The 24,631-nt window shown below is 39.9% G+C and overlaps 1 protein-coding gene across 15 annotated transcripts in view; it reads left to right on the top strand.

Moving 5' to 3' along the window:
- ABCC9 (ATP binding cassette subfamily C member 9) overlaps positions 1-24,631 on the top strand; it is a 68,826-nt gene that overhangs the window by 27,984 nt on the left and 16,211 nt on the right. For 11 of the 15 annotated variants that reach the window (XM_017745849.1, XM_017745847.1, XM_017745841.1 and 8 more), the window contains 17 exons: positions 2,648-2,756; positions 3,860-3,970; positions 4,518-4,590; positions 6,480-6,585; positions 8,201-8,239; positions 11,648-11,686; positions 13,544-13,645; positions 15,038-15,122; positions 15,615-15,695; positions 16,638-16,775; positions 17,263-17,388; positions 18,015-18,111; positions 19,032-19,279; positions 20,165-20,313; positions 21,100-21,169; positions 21,994-22,151; positions 24,230-24,322. In XM_017745849.1, coding sequence (XP_017601338.1) covers positions 2,648-2,756; positions 3,860-3,970; positions 4,518-4,590; positions 6,480-6,585; positions 8,201-8,239; positions 11,648-11,686; positions 13,544-13,645; positions 15,038-15,122; positions 15,615-15,695; positions 16,638-16,775; positions 17,263-17,388; positions 18,015-18,111; positions 19,032-19,279; positions 20,165-20,313; positions 21,100-21,169; positions 21,994-22,151; positions 24,230-24,322 — 1,824 coding nt within the window. The remainder of the gene's footprint in view (positions 1-2,647; positions 2,757-3,859; positions 3,971-4,517; positions 4,591-6,479; positions 6,586-8,200; positions 8,240-11,647; positions 11,687-13,543; positions 13,646-15,037; positions 15,123-15,614; positions 15,696-16,637; positions 16,776-17,262; positions 17,389-18,014; positions 18,112-19,031; positions 19,280-20,164; positions 20,314-21,099; positions 21,170-21,993; positions 22,152-24,229; positions 24,323-24,631) is intronic. The other 4 variants (XM_017745851.1, XM_017745852.1, XM_017745853.1 and 1 more) reach the window with 2 other exon arrangements.

Below are 24,631 nucleotides of genomic sequence, written 5' to 3'. Positions count from 1 at the left end.
GCTCCCCCATCCCTGGCAGTGTTCAGGGCCAGGCTGGATGGGGCTCTGAGCAAGCTGGTCTGGTGGAAGGTGTCCCTGCCCATGGCAGGTGGGTCAGAACCAGGTGCTTTTTAAGATTCCTTCCAACCCAGACCATTCTGTGATTCTGTGATTCTTAATGTTCCATTCTTTTTACAATTTCACTAACTTTGGCAGTTCACATTCAGAGCTGCACTGTTCTTCCTTGAGAGATGCTCCTGTTCTCCCAGTGTGGCCACCTGCCATCACTCTTCCCTAGCACTCTCTGGGCTCTTGTCAGCACTGAGGGGGTGAGAGAGGCTGGTGTGAAGCTTTCTAGCAAGACCAGCCTTTCTGAAGCAAGGAAGAGTAACTGGCTTAACCCTACCTCCACAAAAGGTGCATTGGGCTATAAGTGAGAATTTAGTGATGTCCTGCATCCTGTTCCAGGTATTTATTTCTGTAAAACAGCCCAACAGAGCAGCTTCCTTCATGCTGAGCTATAGAGTACTTACTCTCAAAGGAGCTGGTTGGTATAAATCAAATTTCAGGCTTTTGGGTGTTGTGTCAGTGGCCTGTATGGACACAGTCATGGACACTCTGACTTCAAAAAAGAAAAATAATTAAACAGAGTTTATTTTTATCAAAGCAGCAGCAGGAGCAAGGCCACACGAGACATTTTCCCTAGGTTGAAAATGATTTCTGAGTAGTGGAAAATCTCCAGGCTCCTCTATAAATCATCCAAGCCTCTACATCTCTGTACAATGTTTAGCATAGCCCTAATATCAAAATGGTGTGTATATTTTCCTTAACACTGCTGGCCACCCCTCAGGGCAATATTTAAAGATTTGCCAGAACAAACTGCATCCTTTTTTCAAACTCATTTCCTAACATCCTTCTCCCATGAACATCATGTCCCCCGAGTGAAGGATAAAGATTGTATGTTTGGCAACTCCATGGCTCTATCCTCAATCAAATACATACATGAGTATGTGCTTATTATTTCTGTGATTAAGAGCTTATACTTTGGTCAGAATCTTAATTTTCTGTTCAAGAGTAGTTCTAGTGCCAATAAAACTTCTGAGGGTACCTCATTCAAACACAAAGTAAGGGTTGATGTCATCTTAGGTGCATGATCAAAACAAGGTCTTGTATCTTCTACAAAAAAATGAATTCTTGCTTAGCCACCTAAGTAAGACTGAAATTCTGATATGGAAACATATCAGAATTTATGTTTCACATAAATTTTCTGTTCAAGAGAGGAGATGGGAATAGGCATGCTGGCAGGAGGAAATAATGACAACAGCAGTGCTTTCTTGCTAACCTGTATCTCCATGGCTTGAATGTGTATTGATAATTTAATATAAAATACACAGACAGGCTTTGAGATGCACTACTTTCCCATTTGAAGATTGATGTTCAAATAACTCATCTGGAGGCATATGTCCTTCTGCTTTCTCAGTCTCTCGCCCAATGCACCTTGATTTTAGTTTTTGCAAAGTAACAGCTTCACCATGACTGGTGTGTGATTTTGTTCATCCCTTCCCCAGAATGATAAAGACCCAGGTGCTTACAGCACTCTGAAAGGAAGTGGGACAGAAAGAGGATCAAATCCTCCTGTGATGAAGAATGAATTGAACCTGTGCACTACATTTCCCAGTGGACAATTTTAAGAGCTAGACAAAGAGTTGCTGTGCGTCTCCAGGCCACAGCTGTGCTGAGGTGTGCAGTACCCAACCCCTGTGTGCATGCAGTGCATAGAACCATGGAATCCCAGAATATGCTGAGTTGGAAGAGACACATCAGGATCATTGAGTCCAGCTCCTGGCCCTGCACAGAAAGACCCAGGAATCCCACCCTGTGCCTAGGAGCATTGTTCAAATTCTCCTTGTACTCTGTCAGCCTTGGGGCTGTGACCATTCCCTGGGGAGTCTATTCCAGTGCCTGACCACCCTCTGGGTAAAGAACTTCTTCCTGATATCCAACCTAAACTTCCCCTGACACAGCTTCATGCTGTTTCCTTGAGTTCTGTCACTGGTCACAGGGAGCAGAGATCAGTACTCGCCCCTTCACTTCCCCTCGTGAGGAAGCTGCAGAACTGTTGTGAGGTGTGCCCTCAGTCTCCTCTTCTCCAGGCTGAACAAGCCAGGTGACCTCAGCTGTTCCTCATATGGTTTCCCCTTCAGACCCTTCCCCATCCTCATGACCTCCTTTGGACAGTCTCTAATAGCTTTAATGTCTTTTTTTATATGAAGCAAAAGCTGTGTCAGGATGCACCCACTGTCCTGGCATTTCCAGAGGATGGAGGTGGGTGAATGACTCATTTCTGCACCCTGACTGCACTGGCATGAGAAAGGCATGGAAGAGATAAGCCTGCCAAGATGGAAACCATTCCCACGGAGCTCCCTTGGCACCCTCATGACTTGCTCTGCTCTTCATTCCCAGCTACCAGTACAATGCTTAATTATTTTCATCTGTCCTTCTTCCACACACATAAATCTTCATTTGCCATCAGGCTGGCAGATGAAAAGATCCCATGAACTCCTTTTGGAACATTTCTGATAAATCCTGCTGGCGTGACTGCACAAAAAAGGAAATGTATTTGTGGAAACCTGGGTTTATGAAACTCACTGTCCTGTTTTCTTTCAAGTGTACAGAAGCTGAATGAGTTTCTCCTGAGTGATGAGATTGGAGATGACAGCTGGAGAGGGGGGTACAGCTCTGTACCTTATGAATCCTGCAAGAAGCACACAGGACTTGTAAGTTCTGCTTCATGACACTGAATTTCAAAGCAGAGAGGACACATAACCCCATACAGGGCCAGTGGCCAAGCTGACAAAGCCCAGGAGCTGTAGCTTCTAGCCTGGCTCTAATATTGACCAGTTTTTCCTCTTTTGTCTTACTCTCTGTGTTTTTATGACATGAAGGGTCCCCATATGCACTTAAGCATTGCTGAAGTGCCAATAGTAAAAAAAAAAACAACCTAAACCAACTGTAACACACCAACATATTTAAATATTACTAAAATTCAACATTATTAATTTTTAATAAAAGGCCCAGGTAGATTTCCTGTGGTTATGGGGTTTGTACTGTATATTGCCTGTACAATCCATTTTATGTTGGTCATCCTTAGGGAGGAACAATTCCTGCTCTGGGAAATTCAGAATTAAAGGTGGAAGAAAACAACACCAAACTTTGTGAAATAGGAATTAATTCCAAAATCCTGTTTCTGGAGTACTAAACATAGAGTAAATTTGAGTAAAATTCGAGGACAAAAAAACCCACAACAAAGATGAATTGGGAAAAGGTGTTTTTTTCATTTTGACATTTTTCTAAAGCTATATATTTCAGCAGTTTCAATCTGACTGTACAATTTGAAATGTGACTGAAACTTGAAATGGCGACAAAAAGAAAGGATTAGCACAAAATAAATTTTATTTTAGCTTTCCAACCTGAAACAACACATTTTTTGGTTTTTTTGATAACAAAAGAAACAAAAATGAGATTGTTTCAGCCTATATTTTGTCCTGTCCACCTTTTGCTTAGTCCAACAGAGACAGCCAAGTCCAGATGATGGGGAGAGTGTTTGAGGAGGATGGCAGAGCTGAAATTTGAGATGGCTATGCACGGGAAGCAAAAAATCCCAATATTTTCTGTGCTTCAGTTAAGGGTGTTCAAACATTTAAAAAGTGTGCAAGACATTGGTATGTCTGTATTATCACATACTGAAAAGCAGTGGCTGCTTCACCTGAGCTGGAATGATGGTAGAAAAGGGAATGGATTGTTTGCTTTACAGGGCACCAAATGCTGTCTTCCCTGGAGGAGTCCAACTTTTCTCCTTCCTTCACTTCTCTCTGTGTAGCACACCAAGGCCATCAACAGGAGGCAGCCTCTGAGGTATCAGCTTGAAAACTACGAGCAGCCAGCAAGGAAGCAGACACGGCCCGTGGAGATCGATGATGTGGCAATTAAGGTGGTTTGAAAATTTCATCTCATTGAAAAATGAGATGAAAATGTTTTCCCTCATGAAAACAGGGAGCAGGTCCTCCTGCAACAGCACCTGATGGTGCCCAATTGCTGCTGTTGTTTCAAATTTTCCATGGCAAGAGCAAGCCCTTAAATAAGTTAGCACTTTAGTCAAATTTACATTGAGAAGAGTGAGCTTCAGACCAGTTTTTGTAGTTATTTTGTGTCTTCTCAGGAAACAAAGAGGCATCATGAGTCTAAAGTCTAAGTCTTTAGTCTCATATTTGACAGAATGAAAGTGTTTGTTAAAGAGAACTCAGCTCAAGATCATCCCTTTCTTGCATTACATACATTATGTATTTGTGTATTTATCTTTTCTTGTTCACAATTTTTGTGGGTTTGGCAATCCTTACAAACTTGGCTTGGTTTTCTTCTGTGTGTGTACAACCATACCACACCGTGTCTATTAATCACAGGTATTTATGAATGCATTTTAAATCTATTTTTTTCCCCTCCAGTGTTTAAATATCTGTTTTGTGGTAATTGTTTTGCAGGTGACCAATGGATACTTTTCATGGGGAAGTGGTTTAGCTACACTGTCCAACATAAACATTAGAATCCCAACAGGTAGGATGAAAGCACACCTTCAACATGAAATATATAATGTCAGATTGTTATTAATTCCGTTTATTGAGTCTGAAATGCACAAAGCTACACACTGAGAATTTTATAAGAAAAAAATTGATAGTATAAGTGCATGCAAGGTCATGCCCTGTATTGTACATATAGCAATATAATTAGATAAATTATATGGCTTTAACATATCTATGTAATTTATATAGTTCTATAATAGCCCAAACTGAGTCAAGAGTAAGAATAAACATGAAAAAATGGCTGCCAAAAATTAGTTATTATTTTTACTAGAAAATTGAAAAAAAAAGAAAGAGGGAGGACTCCAGACTCATTCAAACCAAGGGTCCATCTAACTCAGAATATTATTTTTCAGCAACACTCATGTATTATAATTTTCCTGCCATTTATCAACATTATAGTCTCCCAGTTCACAATTATTTTCATTCAGAAAATGCAGTTTTTCTGTCAGTAAGTCCTCAATTATTTTGTCTCTCAATGAATTTCTCTTTGTCAAGCTGAGTTTCTGTAATTCCTTGCATCCTCAATGTCTTTGGCTAGGAAATCCACAGGTTTACAAAATGCTCGTTTGTTTTGGAAGACTTGCATAAAAATGTGAAAAGTAGCAACTAACTTTTTCTATTATTATTAATAACAAAAATAATTTTATTTATTATTTTTGTTGTTAATGCTGTAGAATTCATAACACCATCCGTTGGCATTTCATATCATTGAATAGCCTTATGCTTTATTTTGATCTCCTATCAAGGGCTTTGTTTTAAAATAGAGTATTACTTTAGGTTGCTGTCACATGGTAATTTAGTAATCTCCAAGCCTGTGTGATTTGTTTCCATGTAGCATTGAATGTCACCAGGAAAATATCTTTGCTCCAAGGAGTTTACAGTCTGAGGCCATGGGTTCAGAGGCTGGGTGAGCCAGAATTTGCCTCCTATGGAAGGAATAAGATCCTTGGCTTCCCAGCTGGAGAGAAGCTTAACTGGAAATTTTCCAGTACCTAAACAGGGGCTACAAGAAAGATGGAGAGAGACTCTTTACAAGGGCCTGGAGTGACAGGGCAAGGGGGAATGGCTTCACACTGACAGAGAGCAGGTTTAGATTGGATATGAGGAAGAAATGGTTCCCTGTGAGGGTGGGGAGGCCCTGGCACAGGTTGCCCAAAAAAGCTGTGACTGCCCCTGGATCCCTGGCAGTGTCCAAGGCGAGTTTGGATGGGGCTCTGAGACACCTGGGATAGTGGAAGGTGTCCCTGCCCGTGGCAGGGGAATGGAATGAGGTGATCCATGAGGTCCCTTCCAACACATTCTGTGAGTCTATGAAATGCACTGGCCAGCTCAGTTAGTGAATTCAATCAGTTTATGGGAAGATCTGAGAAGCACCGTTGTCACTGCAGAGTAGGACTGGAGGTAGGAAAGTGTCTCTGTGGGGGGAAGGAGAAGTACAGCAAAGCAGAGAAGAGTTATGGGTCTTCTTTCAGCTCATTTATTAGATTGGCCCAAATTCATTTCAGTTCATTTGTTAGATTGGTCCAAATTTTCATGAAACTTCAGACTGAATAATCACTCCTCAGCATATATCATTTGACCCTAAATAACTTTCACAGAGTAACACAGTCCCATAAAACAAATTTTAATATAGGTAAGAGCAAAAGTCTCATTCTTTTGGAGATTAGTGTGTTATTGCAATCCATTAATGTTTCCACAGATGAATATAGGCAATATTGCCCACTTATGTAGTGGATGCTAAAAAAAGTAATGAATCAGTTCAAGTGCTCTAGAGCTGAATCTAGCTGGGCCTTGTGAACTGGAGTATAACTGGTTTTTTTTCTCTTTTTAAACTGTGTTCTGTTGTTTTTACTATTATCATAGGTCAGATGACAATGATTGTGGGCCAAGTTGGCTGTGGCAAGTCTTCACTTCTCCTTGCTATATTGGGAGAGATGCAGACCCTGGAGGGAAAAGTTCACTGGAGCAAGTATGTTTATATAGCTATTAATTGCTGTATTCATTTAAGGAGGAGGCTGAGATTTGCTGTGAGAAATGTAAACTTCATCCCTCAGAACTGCATGTTGAGTGATTACCACCATCCAGATCCTCTCTGGAATGCATCACCTGCAAACTCAGGAAAGATTTTTCACTGTTTTGTCATGTTCAGAGCAGGCAGAGCAGGGTGCCCCAGGAAGGGAAGGAGACCAGTCTGGTGATTAATATCTAATATACTGGCCTGCAAATGGCCTGGATAGAAAGCATGGGCTATTCCTTTTATCAAATAGGCTTCAGTACTCACTATAATTGAAGTCAGCATTGTCATGTTGTTCCTGTACCCAGCAGTGAAAGTGTGACAGGCTGGAGCTTCTCCAGCCTAGTGGGATGTGTAGGGTGCCAGCCTAAAGGAAGGGATGTATTTCCCACTCAGAAATGCTGCTGCTGGCAGAAAAAAAAAATGTAATTACATGTGAGCAATGCTTTTCTCCTTCCCTGCACAATCCCCACCTATGGAACAGTGTCACTCTTCACAGTAATACACTCAAAAAGCCTGAGAACACCAAACACCTTAAGAGTAAAGGCTGGTAAAAAGCTGTTTCTAAAAGGAGAACTGCCCATGAGGTCAGCCCTTGGATTCAGGAACCAGTGAACGAGAACTTCCTACAGAAACTAGAGTGGGGCAGCAAGCACTCTTCAAGCCTAGGCAGGACAGAGACAGTGGAAGTGATGTGCTGTAACCCCAAGACTTGTTCTTTGGTTTTAAAGATCAGTTCTCTTTCCTTAAAACTACCAAGCCAAAATCCTCTCAATCAGCTTTTTTGCTGAGAAAAGAGGGAATTTTGTCACAGAGACCAGTATTTTGTTGCCCTGTCCCTTGACTAGTAACCTCCTTTGTCATATTTTTCTTACAGCAATGTTGTAAACTGTATTTTTTTTTTTTTGCTTTTCCTGTGATAGTATCCATGGCATTTCTGCTGTCTAGCTTTATTTCATTTTCTGCTATTCTAAACATATGATCTCACTGGAGTAGCAGGTACAGTTGAAGCCAAGGCTAGACTAAATTTAGTTTAATTATATATGAATTTAAGCTCTGAAGGAAGAAGAATATGTGACCTACCACAGTTAATTTCTTTGAGACATGTAATGGAGGTTTTCATACCACAATCAGGCATTGTTTTTCTGAGTAGTTTAAAAAAAATAACAGGAGTAAGTAGAATGTACCTTGAAATGATTCTCATAATTGTTTTGAAAGATGTATTTGAGAAAGACTCAGATATTTCCTAGATAAAGATATGGAACCTTGGAGAGATTAGAAAAATGAGAAGTCTTAGAAACATAATAGGTACAGCTTATGAAATGTTTCACAATTACAAATTGTGAAAAAATAAAAGTTGAAGTTTAGTATTGTTCAAGAGATAGGACCATGCTGTCAGTTGATTAGCAGTCTGTACACCACCAGATCACCAGGCAACTCAGGGTGTAGTGGTTTTGTTTGCTAAACCACAACACAAGGTTTAGCAAACACCTCAGACATTTTTTTCATTGCACACTATAATTGTGATATAGCTGATGCAAACATGGTTATGTTTTGCTGGTAATTTCAGACTACCTGGCAGACAGATGAATACAGAAGGATACTTCAGGTATTTAACTAAGTGGATCCTGTGTTTTGCAAAACCATAATAAAGGTCCTATTTACTCTTTTAAGTCCCTTTCCCTGTGATTCTCCATGCATGACTAACGCAGCTACTGATCCAGGGATGAAATGCAGGCTAAGTGAATTCCTTTACAAATTCAGCTGTAACAACACAGTAACTGTAAGCATGGATAAGACTGCAGCCCCAGTTATACTGGGACAATCCTGCAAGGCATCATTGGGATTCAAATACCCTGTTGCTGTGGAGGCTGACTGCAGTGAGAGCCGTGTGTCCTGCTGCCAGGGTTGTCACTGCTTTGGCATCTCAGGGAAATAAAGCATGGCAGCGTATCTTTCTGTAAAAGATCTTGGCTGGGGCAAATCTTGTGGGCTGAGTCTCAGTTTTTCCCACTTATATGAGACATGCCCCACAAATGTGACATCCTTAGACATGGAACTGGGTTTTTGTTTTCCTAGTGAGCAATCAGCTTGAGAGGCTTGCTGGACACTGATGCATAGGGCTGTTGGGGTGCAGTCATTCAGCCAAGCCTGTTTCAGATCTGAGTTATTTATTATTATTTCTTATTAATTTTTTGGAATTATGCAGAGAGGTGTTCCCCTCAGGCACATCAAGCCAAACAGTCAGAACCATCTTCTCAGATTGACAAGCCAAGAGGGGCTAAGTGGAAACCCTTCACTTGCTACACGGTTTTTGTACATTTTAATGGTTTCTGTGCAAACAGCTTGTTGTATACTAAGTGAAAAGCTCAGGAAACACAAGAACTATTAAATAGATCCTCACAAATCACCTATTCTGTCCTCAAGTATCCAGAAGGATGTGACAAAAATTAGGAAAGGCCAGTGCTCCCCTCAGAAGGACTGCCAAGTGCAATGCTCACCCAAAGATTACAACCACAGGAGCTCACAGAAGGCACTGAAGGACATAATGGGCACTGGAGGGATAAATGATCATCCACATAAATCTCAGTTGCCAAAATCAGCAGAACTACCAGTTCTGGTTGCAGGGACAGGCCTAAATTTCTCTCAACTCCTAGATGGAATATGTGTAAATGCTTGGTCCTCATCTTGTCTCAATTTCCAGCCTATATTAGCAGAGGAAATGGCTCATTCTGTGGTTACAAGATTATCTCAGAGATTTTGTACACCTTTATTCTCCTTCCTTTTGACTTTGTAGGGTGAGTGAATCAGGGCCTGATTAGAGATCCTTGAGTCTATTTTAAAACATTATGAGTTACCATAAAAGTGTCTAAACCTCAACAGGGTGTCTTTTTTACTTTTCCTTAAACCCTTGATTTAAATTGATTTTTTGTTTGTTTTTTTCCATCTTATGTATTCAAAATCCTATAAAAATGACTAATTAGTTTGGTCCTTCCTACCATTTCGGACTCGAACTTACCACACCCCATTTTGGGCAATATGTATACTTTATAGTACAGCTAAAAATCAGTATAAATAGCCACATTTCAATAAATAAATGAAGTAGAGGAAATAAATGCTAATCCCCTCAGGCAAATAAAATACCATTTTTAGAAATCTCAGGAGCTTCAATTTCAGCCCACTCCCATGCCCTGCAATCACATCACTCTCTCAGATTCAGCAGGGTAATAAAGTATAAAACCAAATACTTAATCCCCTTGTTTGGGAAGGCCCCAGCTCACGAAAGGTCTTCTCTGTGTTTATTCATGGGATTATTGGTGAATGTGGGTTCTCACAGAAATCTCATTCATAATTTGGGAGAATCAAAGTCTGTTTGTCAAGCTAAACCGGGAATGAAATTTCTAACCAAGGAAAAAGGGTTTAAGAAACCAAGATCCTAAAATTAGTCCTTGCCCATTGAGAAACTCTGTTTGGTTATAATGGCAAGCATGCTAAATCTGGTATGGAATTGCAAAGAGTCTTGCAAGGCTTGTGCCCGGTTTTTGTTAACTTGTAGTTCAGAAGGTGCTCCCAAACTTATACCTGAAAGCATTTTCTCCTTCTCTACCACTGCAGTGCTCTCCTGATAAAAGTTTGGGGGTCTTGAATGGAGCAAATTTAGGGTTTCTTCTTCTTGTTTGCCTTCACCTAATTCCAAGCTCCTTTTCAATCTCTCCTTAGACTCCATCTTTTGATTTCTTGTAACTTTTTTCCATGGTAGAGAAGACCGGAAGCTTCTGCTGAATGAGAGATCACTAAAGTGAGGGGCTCTCTGTTTTGAGCCTCAATGTGTGGCTCTCTGACACTTCTGAGACTTATTCCCCTCTGATGCAGCACCTCCTCTCGCAATTGGTGCACGAAGAAAACACAGAGTGTGCATTTTAGGAGGCCTGAATTATCCAAGTCCTCAGAGAGGTGATGTGCAGCACAGAAAACAACATGTCTCAGTTCTGGCATTTTGGGAAGATGCTTAATACATGAGTCTGGCATTACAAGGACTCTGCTTGCTATTAGAATTTTTATGCCCTTTCTAGACTTGGATATCCTGCTACTGAGTGCTGCTGCATTTACTGGTATCCCAGCAGTCAAGCAGTCATTTCTGTCTCAGTATTAGAGAGTTTCATCTGGAGTATTCATAGGCCTGAGAGAAGAGGATTTGTTTGTTCATGGCCGTTTATTTAAAGTCAGGAAAATCATGTCATAGCATGAGTTTTCCACCCTCTTCCAATGCCTGTTTCTATTTACCTGGTATGATCTCTTTTAAGTTTTGCACTTTGCAAAACATGCATCACCACGCCTGGAATGAGCATCACTGCTGGTCCAAAACTGCTTTCCCTGCCATTCCAGGCCCTTGGCACTGCTAATAAATCAATTAACAAATAGAGGGAGCTGCAAAATCATTTATGTCATTGCTGCCATTTGAATGCTCTTCAGAATGCATTTCTTAGGGATATGATCCTTAAGAAGTGGAGGATGACAAGGAAGATCTACATGTTGTAGTGCTGTGCACAGCTTTATGCAACCTTAGTGCTACAAAGAGATTAAAAATCTGTTCTGATCCTACAGTGTAGCTGCAAAGTTTTTCTTTACTCCAGGGGAAATTTGTCATTAGTCACCAACTTCTGCAGGCCATTGGCAGAACTGTCTGGAGAAGCTAACTTACTGCTTGCCAGGCAATATTAATATTTTAATTTCTAAAAGGTTTTATGAGACAATTTTCATTTTTAATACATTTTCTAACAATGTAATTTGCCTGTTTAGCCTCTATGCTTTGTAGATATGAAACTGTCAAATTTAGAAAAGTGTTATGCTTTTGCTTAGACCTTGTTTGTTTTCCCTTCAAGAACAAAAAAACCCCAAACTTATGTTAAGTTTTTAAAGTATGTCATCAACTCCAGGTTCACTGTATGTAAAACTAGCACAAAATGTTATTCTTTATATTTCCTGCTTACTAAATGTCATTTACCATAACTTACAGTGTAAATGAAACTGAACCTTCTTTTGAAGCATCCAGAAGGTATTACTTCTTTTCTAGTGTATCATAAAACACTCATTAATTTCTTCAGAATCTCCCCAAATCCTCATCTCTGTGCTCTTAAGCCATCTCTGTGTTTCCTTAACATGTTGATAATTGTTTGCTGTGGGATTAATTGATAGATTGTGCAAATCCAGTGGATCCCCCACTTCTCCAGCCAGTGAACCACTACCTCTGTCTTTTCTGAAAGATGCTGAGCTCCCAGCCGATCTCAGTGGGAGTTTAGTGTGCTCCTTGTCATGCAAGACAGGATCTCTAGGTATGAGGCATCATTAGTTGTCTCCTTCAGTGTGTTTTTGAGTTTTCTGCCCAGTACTGGGTTCCCCATGGTGCCTAACCTGGGATGGGATGGAGCAGGGCACAGAGGGAGCCAGCTCAGCTCCAGCTGAAGCCAAGCACGGACTCCACCCCTGGCTCCAGGTTTAAAAGAAGGACAAGCTCCACTAAAAGCATGTCACAAATGACAGAGAGGTAGTGGCACACAGAGATGTGGCTGGGAGCCACACAATGATTTGCTGCCCCATAATCTCGAGGACATATTTCATACGAGTGCATATGAACAGCTAAAACTCCTGGAAGTTTTGGGATGTTGCTGACAGCTTCTAACCAGCTGTTTCTCCTGCCCTAGCATCCCCTCTCTCAATAGTAAATCCTACATGCTTACAAATGAAGCTAAGCAAATGCTTTGCTGGAAGCAATACCATCAAAGAGACTGAGAAGGAACCTAATTGTGGCCTTCCAGAACCTGTAGGGAGCCAACAAGAAAGATGGAGAGAGACCATTTACAAGGGCCTGGAGTGCCAGGACAAGGAGGAATGGCTTCACACTGACAGAGAGCAGGTTTAGATTGGATATTAGAAAAAAATTCTTTATCTTAAGTGTGGTGAGGTCCTGGCACAGGTTGCCCAGAGAAGCTGTGGCTGCCCCATCCCTGGCAGTGTCCAAGGCCAGTTTGGATGGGGCTCTGAGCAACCTGGGATAGTGGAAGGTGTCCCTGCCTATGGCAGGGGGATGGAATGAGATGATCTTTAAACTCCCTTCCAACCCAAACCATTCCATGATTCTATGATAAGTGTTCAGATCCATGAGCCAGTACCAGTTCACACCTCCTTCCTCACATCACCTTGGGCATCTCAGAAAAATGTCTGAAATTGCATGACCTTTTTTGCTGCTGTACCTTGGCAAAACAGCCAGAAGTAAAGAGCATTCATGCCTCTATTGACACATGTCACCAGGCATTTAGACACATCTAAAGTATGTCTAATAAATCCTTGGGAGACTGCAGTGCTTCCTTCCCAATCTGTATTAAACTGCTCTCTATTCCAGTATCATTGAGGATCTAACAGCCTGAATGGAAAAAAAGTATTCACTGAGAAAAAAGTATTTTATATGTGTGGCCACATAAAATAATCTAAAACTTCGGAAAGCAGCAATTCAAGTGTGCTGAAGCCATTTGAACAGTACTTTTTCACTCCCTGTTCTGATGTTAGAGAAAATAATGCCAAATAACTTTTCCTGTGAGAATTTGATATTTCTTACTGTTATTTATAATTTGCCTTTGGATTTAAACCGCAGTTACTAGATTGAGGTATGTACCAGGCATTTATAGTAGAATAGAATACAACCTAGAGTGTAGATTTTGCCATCAGGGGAGAGATCGGGTGCTGTTCTAACAAAAACATCAAATTTAAAACTCTTCCCTTCACTTTGTTTTGCTTATGTGTTTCCCTGTATTTTTCTAAATCCACATTCATGAAATTAACTTTAAAAAATCTGATTATCAGACATTTCATAGTGTGAGGGCTTTGATTCTTACTAAAGCTCTGTGTCTGTCTGCAGTAGGAACAGGTACTCCGTGGCTTATGCAGCTCAGAAGCCGTGGCTGCTCAATGCCACTGTGGAGGAGAACATCATCTTTGGCAGCCCCTTTAATAAGCAGAGGTAAATATCCACCTTCTTGCAAAAAACACCTGGCAGGTCCTTTTAAAGAGGGTTTTTTAGCATCTTCTGGAGGAACTTTGTAGATTCTGGTAAATATCAGTCAGTGCATGCTAAAACTGGGGTGGATTTAGCCGACCTGACTTTGTTCACCTCAGAGGAAGGTTTCTGGTTAGTCTTTCAAGGCTGCTCCTCCAACCAGAGCATGTGTCCAAGATGTTTGTGAGAAATCCCACAGTGGCCATGGCTCTTTGTGGAACACAGCTGAATCCATATGTGTCATTGCCAAGGTGAGATGAATCTCATCTTTGGAGACTACTGACATGTTTTTCTTTAGTTTAATGGAGCCTGAGGCTGCCAGAGGTCTCTGGAAATAGGGATTCTAGGCATGTTTCCACTGAGTTTATGTGCTAATCCTGCTGTGATCAAGTTACTGAAGCAGCCACTTCCCAAAAACAGTATTTATGAAGATGGGGTGCCTCGAGAGAATGGCCTTAATTCTTCCTTTAGAAATACAGGAGAAGGGAGTGTGAAAGCTGAGGTGCACAGCTGGTATTGGGCCTATCCAGCACCTGCTTCTTGCATCCTTCTAAAAGGTCAATTAACAAATGTGGAAAAAGTGACTGGACCTAAAGAAAACAAATTGCTGATGTTTTCAAAGGCAACACTCTATCTGTTTTCAGTTATTAAAAATACACCCTGTTCCTCTCAGTCTGTGCTGTGTTAAGATGTATGATTCCATTCTGACTTGATAAAAACCTAATCATGACCAAATGCCTCAAAATCCAGAAAAGCACCAAAATTTCAGGGACCAAATTCTTCAGCCACTGCATCCATCAGCCTGTTTCACTAGCTTCAATGGGGAAAAGCTAAATTTCATCATGCAAATAGTCTGATCCCAGCTGCTCATCAGCAGATCACCTGCCACAGACCCAGAAATCTCACCCAAAAAATTTCAAATTTTTGCAAGTGGTTTGCTGTTTCTGGTAAGATCAGAAGAACTTAAGAATCCTTTGTCCTGTAATATCACTCCAAAGAAAATGAAGAGGCACTTAAAGGGGGAAGAATAAAAACTCAATGGAAAAGAGCTTCAAATACTCCAGTCCAACAAAACAACTCCATGACAGGGAAGAATGCACTCAATAATTTACATAATTAAACCTTTAAAAAGCAGTCTTGCCAATAAAGATCTCTAATAAATATGTCATTTTTTTGTTTACAATGCTCCTACAATTTACAATTAGTTCTGAATAATCATTTTGCCCTACTTATTTTTGCAATTATCCAGCCATCCCAGAGCCATAAACACTTCGTGGTGACCTCTAGCTGGAGGTTTTTGTGTTGGTAAAGTCAATGGCTGCATAAATAATTGCAATGACCATGTTGTTTTTCCAGGTACAAGGCTGTTACAGATGCCTGTTCTCTGCAGCCTGATATTGATTTACTGCCATTTGGTGACCAGACAGAAATTGGAGAAAGGGTAAATAATGTGAATGCTTTAATCTCTGCTTGACCTTTGTATTAAGAAGACACTCCCTGATGTCACTCAGATTAGTGACATCACTTCTAGTCTGTATTGGGCTGCCAAACTGGTAAATAATTGTAATTGACCAAGGGTTGCCACAAAAGAAGTTGAAATCTCTTCTGCTTCTTCAGCTATTTCTCAAATGGGATTTCTTGGCCTGAGTCTCCCATATTTTGCTTGCAGAATTTGATGCTGGTATTGGTTACATTTTTTCAATCTAAAAAGCCTACTGTGCTCAGAGCAGCTCTTCATAATTTACACTCACCCATGAACAATAACTTTTATTCTGATATTATATGAGGATTATGCTTGTTTATCAATAGAACTAGCATTTTAATGTTTTTTTTATTTTTATTGGAACTCTATAATTGTAAAAAACCACATTTCCAAAGGCCTGTCATAATGTTTATTCAAAGATGCCTATTTCTGATCCATTTTACTCATTAGGGGATTAATTTAAGTGGAGGCCAACGACAGAGAATCTGTGTAGCTCGAGCACTCTACCAGAACACCAACATTGTCTTCTTGGTAAGATTTTTCTTTTTCACATGGAGTGTGGGAAGTTAGTAATAAAACTGTAATTCCATATCTTTAGTTTATGTTTAGAAGACCTCTGGGGACTTGTATTCAACTCCAAAACCCAATTATAGAGATAGGAAATAAGCGTCCATCAGAGGCAGCATCAAAACATCCTGGGAGACTGGTGAAGGTGGGAATTGCTGCACAGATTAACACTGGAAGAGTGGAGCAGATTGTCTTCTCCTTGCTCTCAGTGGTGACCTACAATCAGCAGAGTCCTACAGAAATCAGCAGGATTTCTGATAAAGAACCATAATGAACAGTATGAGGGCTCAGCACTCTCCTGCAGAGTGCTGTGGAGTTGGACAGACTGTCCCTTATCTATTATTAATTTCAAGGCATATCAGGAATTTCGGGAGGTTCATGAAGGGGCTGTTTGAACCTCTTCAAAATTAAGTAGAGACTTCTTGAAGAAAAAGTGTTTGCATACTGATATCCTTATCTGAATGTTGCCTTATTTCCAGCCACACTCACTCAAAGTGAAGACCAAGCATGTCTGTAGTTCAGTTTGGAGGAAATGAGAAGAGTTGCTAACTCTAATGTAATTTTCCTGTGCCAGTTTCACATCAAAATTGGGCCCAAGCTTGTATTTGGATCCTGGCATTTTCAAACTTGGATGGGAAATTTCAGTTCTGGTGATCCTGCACTCTGTCAGTGAGGCACCAGCACTGCACACAGCCAGACACAAAAAATGAAACTGAGTCCATTGTTGTGAACTGAAGAGCAGTGGATTCCAGCTCACTGGAGTGCAGCCCTCTGACTGGGTCCTAGTCACTAGAGAGAGATGAAACACCAGTAAAGACAGATGCTTTTTTTAAATAAATACTATTTTAGGAATAATCCTCGCTGTTGAATCCTGTTCTAGTATTTTTCAATTTGATGTGATTGCAGGATGACCCATTCTCTGCACTGGACATTCACTTGAGTGATCACTTAATGCAGGAAGGGATTTTGAAGTTCCTGCAAGAAGACAAGAGGACTCTTGTTCTGGTCACACATAAATTACAATATCTGCCACATGCTGACTGGGTAAGAGAAGAGGTACCAGGGGAAAAACTGCTAAGGATGAATGTACACTTGAAGTTAACACCATAACATTTAATGGGATTATTATTTTTCCCTGCAACAGAGTCCTTCCTTTATTCCATATGCCATGTGGCTAACTGCCACTTTAACTAACACAGATTTTATAGTGCAAGAACTATTTTATTTTTACATTATTTAAGTAGATTTTGTTTTTGTTAATTGAAAGGCCTGGAGAATTTTGATCAAATTGCAAATATGTCTATCCCTTCTTTTCAATGCTTTTTTACATGTGCAGGAAAGCATGACTTATAGGAGTTTCAGTTCATGAGCTGTGCCAGCAAACTTAAGAAGTTATTAATAAAATATTGAATAAAATGAGGACAGAAATTTGCATAATGGTATTGTCATTAATGATGAGACATGTCTTGTAGGATCCAGGTCAGTGATTATGGTATCTGTGTTGCTGAGTGCTGGGTGCTTTCTCCCCTAGATCATAGCAATGAAGGATGGAATGGTGCTTAGAGAAGGGACACTAAAGGACATCCAAAACAAGGATGTTGAGCTATATGAACACTGGAAAACTCTGATGAATCGCCAAGATCAAGAGTTGGAAAAGGTAAATGGGAGCATTTAGGCAAGCATGAGTTTTCTGCAAAGAAATATTTGTTGTTTAATTAAAAAAAAAAAAACCAGAACTGTGTCTGAAGCAAGTTTTAAACTTGACTTTAGGGCAAAACCACATGACCTGTAAGAAGTTTTAGGGGCTGGAATAGATTTTCTAGGAAGTGTGTGGTATATCCATCATGGATGGTTTGTAAGGATGTCTTAGGCAAATAACCCTTGGAAATGTGGTGCACAATTGATCCTTTGGTGGGGCAGGGGTTGGACCCAGAAACTTCCTGTGGTATCTCTTACCCTTTTATTCTGTTATTGCCATGAACATTTAGGATTCTCTAAAGACTATTTTGGAAGTTTTTATTATTCCAGAAGACAGTGAATGAAAAAATGGCAGAAAGAGAGATGGAAAGAAGTGGACAAATCTGAATTTTCTGACATTTAAATTGAAAAATACTGTATTTTTCCATTCTGTGAGTTATATGATCCAGATAAAGTCTCTTTGAGGTTACTGCAGGTACTACTACAATTGGTGAACAGCTAAGCTCTCAAATTAATAAATGATCTCGCAAATCAGTAAAACCTATTATTAACTAATTAATATTAATGATAACCTAACTATTTCAGGATATGGAAGCTGACCAGACCACTCTTGAGAGAAAAACCCTTAGAAGGGCCATGTACCCCAGAGAATCCAAGTCACAGCTGGAAGATGAAGATGAAGGTTTGTTTTACAATTTCACTTTAATGAACCCCATATTTCATTGTCTTTCCACTTTTATAGCTGACAGTTCTTAGCAGCAAAGTGAAAATCTATTGATAACACTTGGTAATAAGAGTGGAAAGTCCAACATTTTGATCTGTTTACAACAGGACTTGTTTAAGGGGTTCTCCACATATTTCCCTGAACATTGTGCAGGGATAAGGGTGTACCAAAACAAGTTAGCTTCTTTGCTAACTCACAATGCCTGGAGTTACCGATGGGTTAGATAGAAGTACAACAACAGAAAGGATTGTAAAGAAAACAAATTGAGGTAGCTGTCAAGAGGAGGGCAATGTTTCCCTTCCTCAAGTGAGGCCTGCAGGCCTGTGAGATATATATTCTTATTATCTGGGGAAAAAAAATAAACTTCATGTTTATACACCTCTGAAATACGTATTTTCCATAGCAGAAGTCTTCCACCATTTCTCTTTCAGTAGAATGTGATCAATTATCATTTTAGTACTCTTGATTGAAGAGTAAGTTTAACTTTTTCATGCAAACAGATGATGAAGAGTCTGGATGGAAAGGTTTGGAGGGTTTTCTAAAATCTTCCAAATTACTCTGCTGACTGTGTAATAAAAGCTGCTGAACAGGTTGGCCTGGCCTCTGCTATAAATAATGAGTAGTGAAGACTTAGTTTATAAAAAATTTATTAATGAAACTGTGACAAGTCAAAGATTGGCAAACTATAGAATTGCTTAAAGAGCACAGGGGAACTCTTATGAAAATTGTCTGAAGTGTTTGCTGCTATTAAATGACAAACTGAATTATGACTTTAAAATTTAAATTCAAAAGGAAAAAAAATCAATCAAATCTGGTAAAACAAGGTATAATTCTTAGTATTGAATCCAAGCTTACTTGATCAAATGTCTGAGTCACAGAGGAGGAAGAGGAAGATGATGAAGATGATAACATGTCAACTGTCTTGAGGCTCAGGACAAAGATGCCATGGAAAACCTGTTGGAGATATCTAACCTCTGGAGGATTTTTCTTGCTCTTTCTGATGATTTTCTCCAAGCTGTTGAAACACTCAGTTATCGTGGCCATAGATTACTGGCTTGCTACGTGGACATCCATGGACAATGCAAATGAAGCCAGGAATGCTGATGAGGATAAGCTTGCAGAGAAGGTGAGCCAGATCTTGGAGCCTGACAGGGAAAAAAATGAGAGAAAACATGTTCTGAAGTAATTATTTGCTGTTCATCTAGAAGTCAGCTGGATTGAAATGACAGGTAGATTATTATACAGGATGGACAAATTCTTAATGTTAAAAGAAGGCAATTCAAATTTTATCAGTCTTTTTTGAACATGCAAAACTGAAACAGAAGTATGTTTGAGGGTAGAAAAATAATTGGCCTTTCAAAGGAAGGAACCTTACACTAAACTTTTCCATCTGGATTTTATAACTGGTCTTCTAAGTCAATGACCCCACTTTCCTAAGTACTGGCTGTTGAGTAGTGTCCTGCCAGAAAAAAAATAATGGAAGTCTTCAATTGTACTGTTTAAGTACAATCTGCTTATAGTTGTAAATTTGACTCATGTACAGTATCTCACTGGAATCCACTTACTAAACTTTCAGAAGGCTTGAAATGTGTTATAACCCTGGCAGATCAGTTTAGGATTTGCACTGGGAATTTTATGATGCTTGAACTTAATAAAGTGGAACTTCCCAACATCTCTCAGATGCCTTAATTCTTGAGAGGTTCTACTTGGGTCCCCTAAGTTTCTTGGCTAACAATCCTTTGTATTTGTCCACATAGTCAGTCTTCACAGTTCTAAGAACTACCATTTCAAGGTCTTGAGGGGTAGAATAGAGTGAGGGATCTTAGAACTGCCAGAACTTCTAATTATGTGAACTTGATGAATTGCAGTTCCATCATAGTTCTTTTATATCCCAAAGATGATCTATAATTATGTAATATAAGAGATTAGTATCAGGTACCCTGGGAACTTCCTAGCAGGAAAGAGAAATGGGTATTTATTTCTAGGATTGATGTATTTGTCATTCTATTAGACTTACCATGTAGCTGTCTTCAGCATCCTCTCTGGAGCCGGGATTGTCCTTTGCCTTATCACATCCCTGACTGTGGAGTGGATGGGCCTCACAGCAGCCAAGAACCTGCACCACAATCTCCTCAACAAGATCATCCTCGGGCCAATCAGGTGCAGCAAAAATGATGCCCCTGCAAAGCTACATGGTCAAAACCTGTCCTCTTGTAACTGCAAGGGTACTCCTATGAAAAGATCTTGTATTTGACCTGTTTTCTTCAAGGTCTCAAAAAGTGAAAATAGTTAGTGAGGTAACTGGGGGGTGGGGGGTGGGGGGGGGTCGCGAGGAACATTCTGTGAGAGAACATGTGAAATTTTGCCCCTGTTTATTATCTGGCTGAAATGTGTCAGAAAGCTGGCACCCCTTCAGGGCTGGGGCATCAAGGGTAGCTCTGAGGGCAGTTCAGGCTCCAGGGCACCCAGCTCCATCTCTGAGCCATGGCCATGGTGTCAAATCATGTGGACACCAAGGCTTCTTCTATGAACAATAGCCAGGGTCTCAAAGGCAGCAGGATGGCCAAAAGGGTGCCTGGATAACAAATAAAGTTATTACAGTGAAACATTTGGGGTTGGTGCCCCTTAGAAGGAGGCTGAGCAGCAGCCAGGATCAGGCTGTGATCTCTGGAAGGGATCTTAAATCCTGATGGAGCAGGAAAGAAAGATCAGGACACAAGACAGAAGGTTTTTGGAAGAGGAGACAAAAGTTTTTTTCAGGGGAAAATGCCAAAAGAAGCATTTAGACGGTCAGGATGCAGATAAGATGATCTGGTATGTTACTCCTATTTACTGCTTAGTTTAGGACAATGGCTGTACATAGCTCTGTGGTCTGTCTGACTGGACTTTTAATCCAAAACTAGAATTCCTTTACAGGTAACTTTTTGGTTTTAATTTGTCCAACAGGTTCTTTGATATGACTCCGCTGGGGCTGATTCTAAATCGCTTCTCTGCTGATACAAATATCATTGATCAGGTAGATGTATCAATAGATTCTGTTTTATCATCCTGGCTTTGCAAATTTTCATGTAGATACTGAATAAGATGATGTACTAAAATATTCAGCAGGGAAAGGTATAGCAAAACCACGCTCTGGGAATGATAAGAGGGACACTCAAAGTAAAAAGTACATACTCTTGTAGTAATGAGGACTGGTAACCATTAAAATAAACATAATGGGAGGTGGTGGCTCTTAATTTCTTCATATGCAGACTGGTTGCTTCTGGTGGAAGATCTGGATTAAGAAAACATCAGATTTTGGGCTCAAAACAGGAAACAAAGTAGAATATAACAACTTTGAATATGTGGGAGTGGATGTGATAAATAAATGCTCCACCCTGGCTGCAGCACATGTGGATTTAGAGCATTCAGGGAGAGGAAGGGCTGCTTTCACTATGGCTGTGCGTTAAAATTTTTGGATGAACAATAATCCTGAATGTAAGGTTGGTGGGAACATGGAATAAAAATTATGAGACTCTGAGTCAGAGCATTCTATTTCTCTAAATGTCTGGGATATCAAGAACAATTCTCTCTTCCTTGCCTGATATATAAATGAGGTGGAAATGGCTCCTATTTCCCCATGATCTTTGAAACTCTGACCTTTAGAAAGCAAAAACCTACAGACTAATTTTTTAACCTCTGTACCTTTGCCTATGAGACCCACAGAAACAGAAAGACTCCTGATATTAGGAGAATATCATTGAGTGCATAGTGGTATCATTCCACTTTTCCTATAGGAAAAGGCTTTTAGTGGTACTTACAGGGATTTTTGCATCATGGATGTTTTTCATTTCCCACTAGCACATCCCTCCCACACTGGAGTCTCTGACCAGATCCACCTTGCTCTGCCTGTCAGCCATTGGGATGATCTCCTATGCCACTCCATGGTTCCTTGTGGCCCTCGTGCCCCTGGGCATAGCATTTTATTTTATCCAGAAATACTTCAGGGTTGCTTCCAAGTACGTATTAAAGAACCTTCCTGAAAGTTTCCTCCATGAAATATTGTACACATGAACTGTGGCGGGACAGTGAGTTTGTAGGAGCCAAAAAAGGGGGAAATGTCCATGGCATCCTGCTTTTGATGCTGAGGCACGAGTTTGAGACATGCACTGGAGAATATTTTCAACTGACCTGGCTATAAATGGGGTATTTGAGGAAGTAACACCAATTGAATCAATTTTTTTGTCTCTAGAGTCAGATGAGCATGAAGTTTATTAATCAACTGAGCTTGCATCTGGTCCAAACTCCTCTTTGACATTTGAGGGTTAGTAGAGAATGGAAAATAACTCCCTGGATTAACATCAACAATAGCTTTTCCTTCATATTGGGGAAAAAAGCTCCACAGAAAGTCACTTCCACTGTACAGTGTTTCATATTCAGGGTGGTTTGGCTCGGTGTAAAGAGTACAGTTTTTCAGCAAAAAGCAAGTCATGCTTCTAGTGCTAAATTCATTCTATAATTTCATAAAACATCTTCAGCAAGCCATTTAAAGTTTTTTCTTACATTCAATCCATTAATCTTTTGTTATCAGCCAGAATCTTCCAAGAAGATTTATTTATAAGAAAACTCTGTAATCACAATTCATAAACCAGAAATGTTTAATTGTGAAATAATTTGCTTAACTTCACTGAGATTTTTCAGAAACCTTGTTCTTGCCCCACCAAGCCTCCAAACTGAAGCTGTACGTGGCAGCACACCAGATCTCAAGGTGGCTGATGAATCAATAGACATGGTTTTCACTCTCAAATTAATCTGTTAAATTAAACTCTTTTAAATCACTTGAGAGGCATTCAGACTTGACTTGTGTTCTTTTGATGCACAATAGAAATTAAAACATCCAATTTATTTCTATAAAAATTAGTCTTGGGGAATGTAGGATGAAGGAATAGCTTCAGCAAGTATTTGTAACTCGCATGCAGTCCTCTGCAGGCATATAAGCCTCACTAATTTTTAGAAATGCAAATATTTACAGTATTTCTTGCAGCACTTTGACTCTTTGTTGTATTTTCCATTACATCTTTCGAAAACTTCTGTGTATTTTCCATCATACATTTGAGAGATATTTATCATCAAAACATCAGCAGCAAATTCAGTTCTGTATGCTGCAACATCCAGCATCATTGAGCAGTTGTTTCCCCTGGCCTATTCAATACAGTGTGCAAAATTAGTAGGATTTTGATAATAAGTTTTAATCTCTCATGATCTGGACTCTCTTCTGTTTGTACAACTGGCTGCTATGCCAATGGCAGAGTGTTACAGAAAGATGTATTTTTTTTCTGTGGCTTGGAAAACGTTCCTGCTTCAAAAGACTGGAACTTTTTGGACTTAAATATTGTTGCTCCATGCAGGTCTTGGAAGTGCCATTGCTGAGTAATTAGGGAAATTTATCATTCATGTTATTTCTCTGTCAGTGCTGTCTCTGCTACAACCAATGTTAACAGCACAAAGAGAAGATCTGCTATTGTCTGTTTTATTTTATTTTCAGTTGTGGTACTTCCAGATATGGAGAATGAGGCCAGGTTTATCTGGAAATACAGCTCCTTTTTTAGGCCAGATGTTAACATAAAATATATAAACTTCCTGATACACAGACCCTAGCTATTATATACCTGACCTAAGAGCCACAAATAGCACTCTGTAAAGTTTAAAATCAATGGTTCTGAATTTAAGTTAATTTTATTAATATATCAGAATCTGTGAGAATAAAAGGTAATTAGGATCTGTCTTAAATGGACAGCAGGTTTTTATCCAGGAGACACATGATAATGTCATTAACCCTGGGGAGACAATAGAAGCTTAAAGTGACCAAAAGTAGATGGAGAGGGCAGCTGAGAGATGATTCAAAGGTTCCTGTGGTGAAAAAGGAATGTGATATTCTCCTGCCAGTGTCTTTCTGTACTATAGAAATACTATTTTGTGTGATCCTGAAAAGAGTATGTGCAATACACAGAATGTCTATTGTTGTCTGCTGTGCAGCAAAATTTCTACAGACAATGTTTACATTGTAATGGTTGTCTGCTGTTTTTTATGCTCCCAGGGACCTCCAGGAACTTGATGACAGCACCCAGCTCCCTTTGCTCTGTCACTTCTCTGAGACAGCTGAAGGCCTTACCACCATCAGAGCATTCGGGTAAAATTCGTAAAACAAATTATTAGAGGGAGGCTTGGGGGTCAGGCTGGCCTGTGCAGCTTCCTTGGAGCATGTCTGAGGGCAAACTGTTGAATTTGATGAACTTCATTAAGCTATCTCAAAAAAAGAGAATAGATTTTTTTCCTGTTGCTTTGCCATGCCTCTTAAACATTTTGCATATTTTCAGTAACACACACATATTGGTGTTCCACTGAATTAAAGATGATTATGTTTTTAAGATATGATATTTAAACTTTTAATGAGTCTATTTTAACCATGCCATTAACCTGGACTGCAGGGAGCTCTGTT

Source organism: Corvus brachyrhynchos, unplaced genomic scaffold, assembly GCF_000691975.1.
Source record: "Corvus brachyrhynchos isolate BGI_N302 unplaced genomic scaffold, ASM69197v1 scaffold209, whole genome shotgun sequence".
Lineage (NCBI taxonomy): Eukaryota > Metazoa > Chordata > Aves > Passeriformes > Corvidae > Corvus > Corvus brachyrhynchos.
This window is presented reverse-complemented; position numbering and strand designations above follow the sequence as displayed.